The 4,473-nt window shown below is 35.1% G+C and overlaps 1 protein-coding gene across 1 annotated transcript; it reads left to right on the plus strand.

The window, feature by feature from the left end:
• Positions 1-3,726: 3,726 nt before the first annotated feature.
• On the plus strand, positions 3,727-4,473 carry LOC132559609 (uncharacterized). Its single transcript, XM_060224243.1, has one exon. It carries the CDS (start codon positions 3,727-3,729, stop codon positions 4,471-4,473), a length of 747 nt encoding a protein of 248 aa, XP_060080226.1.

Here is a 4,473-nt window from a genome sequence, read left to right on the forward strand (position 1 = left end):
TTCACGAAATGAAGCGTATGGTGCCGGCTGAACACATGGGAATACCAGGCAAGGAAAAAGCAGATCGTGCCCCCAAAGGAAGCTTTATCGCTACCACCTGTTGTTTTTTTTTTTAAATTCATTACTTATTTTAAACCATTTATTAAACATTTGTAATAGCTCTAGGAATCAATACACTAACAATAAATTGCACTCCGTAAGACCTATCATCGGTGAATGGTCTCCATGCTATTGAGACAGCCACCGAGACGAAAGTGTCCTTACCCGTCTTCGGATGGGCCATTCATAGTTGTTGAAAGGCGAAGATAACCCCGGTGCATAGGATGTGATGAGCCATTCACCGTTAAACATTTTTTTATTGGACTGCATTGACCTTCTGTCTACTCGAGAAATGTTTTATCGAAAGATTACAAATCTAAAGACCCTTTTTGAATCTGTGGAGAATAATAAAATTCAAAGTCATCTGAAGGATGTTGGTCTGCATTGTGGACTATGACTATAACCAAAACTAAGTTTTTTGATGCTATTTCCTTTTTGGATCGCTGTGTTTACCGGTTGATGGCCCTAATGAGCTTTTATGTGTTGACCGTTAAGAATGTCATGATAATAATTACATTTGTCATAAAATATTCTAGTTTACAAAACCTTAACATCAAAATTCAAGAACTTCTATATCTAGACTCCAGATCGTTCGAAATCTCGTTATACAAGGTCATTAACCTTAATCTAAAAGATCCAAATCCCGAGCATCAATTGAATAACATACTTGATACATTACAAATTAAACAGCATAAGCATGGAATAAATTCAATGTATGATAATACATCATCGTATAATACTATAATTTACATACAGATTAGTGATAAAATTGTCAGAAACAAATAAGTTACAAAAGATGTCAAGTTTTATCTGTGCACTGATTTGTCAGGCCCCATTGTTCATTTCCGGTTTGCCTACACTTAGTCGTTCTATGCGAAGAAATGAATGAATGGTAGTTTAACAAGGGGAGTTATTTTGTTGCTGCACAGAAATGTTGGATAAAAAGACGTTAAAGTATAACTGTAACAATCTTTGATAGAAAAAAAATAAATGTAGCAATATTTTCACACCGAGACTCCAAATATCACAACTCGTGGGATTTCTTTGAGCGCCAATGCGAAAATACACGTTCGTGTCGAGTGCCCCGACCACACAACAAACCTGGGCCTCTGGCTTGATAATCGATCGGCTTTGCCAACTGAGTCAAAGAAGCATGCTACTTCAAGTGAGTGAAAGAGACCATATTTAACACCATATACAAGCCACGCCAACCCGCAAGCATTGACAGGATTTTTAACGACAGTCACTTACATGTGTAAATAGGCTTATCAAACAGGCAATTGCATATACAAAACTATCTAGCTGATGGGGTTAGCTAGGTAAAAACAAGAAAGACTAGAGACGAAACACGTTTACATACATTACGCATTTATATTATCTGATATTATAAACAGTAAGTGAGACAACATGTATTAAATTTACATTTAAATAAAAAAAAGTGGTATACTGTGTGTCCTAGTATTTTGTTCATCTTAAACAGAAATTGTTTTTTTACCTTTCCTTGTCCCAATCAAATAGCTGTTGCTATTTAAGCACATTCTAACGTGCATATATGTAACAGTATTACCAGTTCACATCATTGGATATGACACTAGTTAAACATTCCTCTGAGAATATCATGACGCAATAGATATTCAGAGAAATTACCTCAATTAATAATTTAAAAGATTTACATATGTACAGACTATTGTACACATGACAAACAGCCGTAGCTGATATGTATAAGGATACAATGAGCACACATGTATCGGTTTGATTCTAATTCATCATTAAGATTGAGTTATCATTACTTAGTATATCACAATCTTCATTGTGCACATATATATCATGTTAACTATACCATATTATCGATGTAACAGTTGCAGTTAGTATAATATTCATTGTTAACATATGCAGACATTCATTAACATTGGCATTTCGGTTTTTATAAAGAAACCATGCATACGTCTATTGCATGTGATCTTATAGTATTGTAATCAACATTATGAGTGATTAGGTAAGCAAAACACTGTATGATAATGTACATTAACATCTTTCTATTGGATGATTTGACACACACAAAAAGACATTTGTATATATATTTAAATCCATATATAACCTAACGATAAAGGATATTTATATTTTAACTGTTGTATATATTACATTACTTAATAGATTTAAAGTATATATATATATATATATATATATTCAGAAATTATAAACATTTTAAAACCAGACTTGAATATTAATGTTTAACCGCATTGTAAAGTTTGCAAAATATAATTATGCCCCTTTTATATTATGACGTCATCAACAGATAACATGTTGTGACGCCACACCATTATGTACAGTTACTATGCACCTGAAGATCTAATACAGTGAAAGCGCTAGTGCAAAATGTAACGTCTTTCTTCTTTTGTCAAAAATCATTTTTATTTATAATTTACTCGCATCTGTCAAATCAAGTTTTTTTCTATATATATATATATATATCTTCGTGTACAATGACCTACTATACAACACAAATCACAATTCATTTGGGATACTAGTGTTCGGACGCGGCATTAGGTATCGCGATGTTTTTGTTGGGGTGGGTCTGAATAAATGATCCCTCACTAAAGTGAGTGATCTGGGCCTAAGCCCCACTAGTGCTCCTGAAAATACGTTTGCCGTCATTGCTCCATCTACCAGTAATCTCACCAGTCGCCCACAAGTATTTGGCTTTACTATATACTGCCTGTTGCTTATAAAATATAGTTGTTTGCCCTAAGTCATTATAAATGACATTTTAAAAGGAGCATGTCAACGAAAGACTCTTGGAATATCAGTTTTGTTTTTTTGTTTTTGTTTTTGTTTTGTTTTGTTTTTTGTTTTTTTTTTTTTTTTTTTTTTTGTTTGTGTGTTTTTTTGTTCATAGAACCAGTATCAAGCATGTAAATATACACCAATCAATATTTACCTCCTACGAAATTTAAATGTGTGGAACGAGGCATAACAAAAAATAACAAAAACAAAACAACTCATCCAATATTGTCAGGTATTCAAGTAAGAACACGTTTAAAAATGAAAGTGAAACTTGAAGTGTACTTGACGCATGAAAGATTAGGGAAATTCCCAAAATAAACCCAAACGATATATAAATGAGCTGGCCGCAATACAAACCTTCATTTATCAACAGGTGTCCACCTCTACCGCAGAGTTTCTACTATAGCCTACTATCCAGGTGAGTAAGTGATGTTGTATGTCTTTCGAATCAAATCCAACTCCTGATAGACTTTAGTCATGTTTATGCCAGATAGCTTACAGTACATGTTGAGGGGTTTTAAGCACCAGAAGTGCAGTATTTGTTAACACGATTGCTTAAAAAGTAGGAGTGATTCTTTTTTAAATTCAGCAAGAAGCAACTATTTAGGGAAAAGAGAACACTGATAAAATTCGGTGCTCTTAGATTGATCCGTTTTGGAGATATTGACATATGTAGTATGTATCTTACTGCAGTATCTTACTGTGAGGTGACAATTCCGTCTCTACGTATGAACACTGACAAAAATTTGTTGGTAGTTACAAAGAGGATCAATATTGGCAATGCTTGAATAAACTGAATATATTATGTGTATTGATCGCTCGACTTGGAGCCAAACACAGAACATGACAATAGATCCATTGACAGTAATCCAGTCAACAGATCCATTGATAGTATTCCAGTCAACAGGTCCATTGATAGTATTCCAGTCAACAGGTCCATTGACAGTATTCCAGTCAACAGGTCCATTGGCAGTATTCCAACCAACAGGTCCATTGACAGTATTCCAGTCAACAGGTCCATTGACAGTATTCCAACCAACAGGTCCATTGACAGTATTCCAGTCAACAGGTCCATTGACAGTATTCCAGTCAACAGGTCCATTGACAGTATTCCAGTCAACAGGTTCATTGACAGTATTCCAGTCAACAGGTCCATTGACAGTATTCCAACCAACAGGTCCATTGACAGTATTCCAGTCAACAGGTCCATTGGCAGTATTCCAGTTTACAGGTCCATTGATAGTAATCCAGTCAACAGGTCCATTGACAGTATTCCAGTCAACAGGTCCATTGATAGTATTCCAGTCAACAGGTCCATTGATAGTATTCCAACCAACAGGTCCATTGACAGTATTCCAGTCAACAGGTCCATTGACAGTATTCCAGTCAACAGGTCCATTGAAAGTATTCCAGTCAACAGGTCCATTGACAGTATTCCAGGCAACAGGACCATTGACAGTATTCCAGTCAACAGGTCAATTGATAGTATTCCAACCAACAGGTCCATTGATAGTATTCCAAACAAATCAGATGTGTGAAATTAGGTATATCGCTGCAAAACGGTGTCACTCGGTTGTCATATCTACTTGA

The sequence above is a fragment of the Ylistrum balloti genome, unplaced genomic scaffold, assembly GCF_031769215.1.
Source record: "Ylistrum balloti isolate Yb309-2 unplaced genomic scaffold, AGI_CSIRO_Ybal_v1 Utg370946, whole genome shotgun sequence".
NCBI lineage: Eukaryota > Metazoa > Mollusca > Bivalvia > Pectinida > Pectinidae > Ylistrum > Ylistrum balloti.

Bases quoted from the DNA above. Each gene is read 5' to 3' on its own strand.
- LOC132559609 (XM_060224243.1), top strand. From the start codon at position 3,727: ATGACAATAGATCCATTGACAGTAATCCAGTCAACAGATCCATTGATA.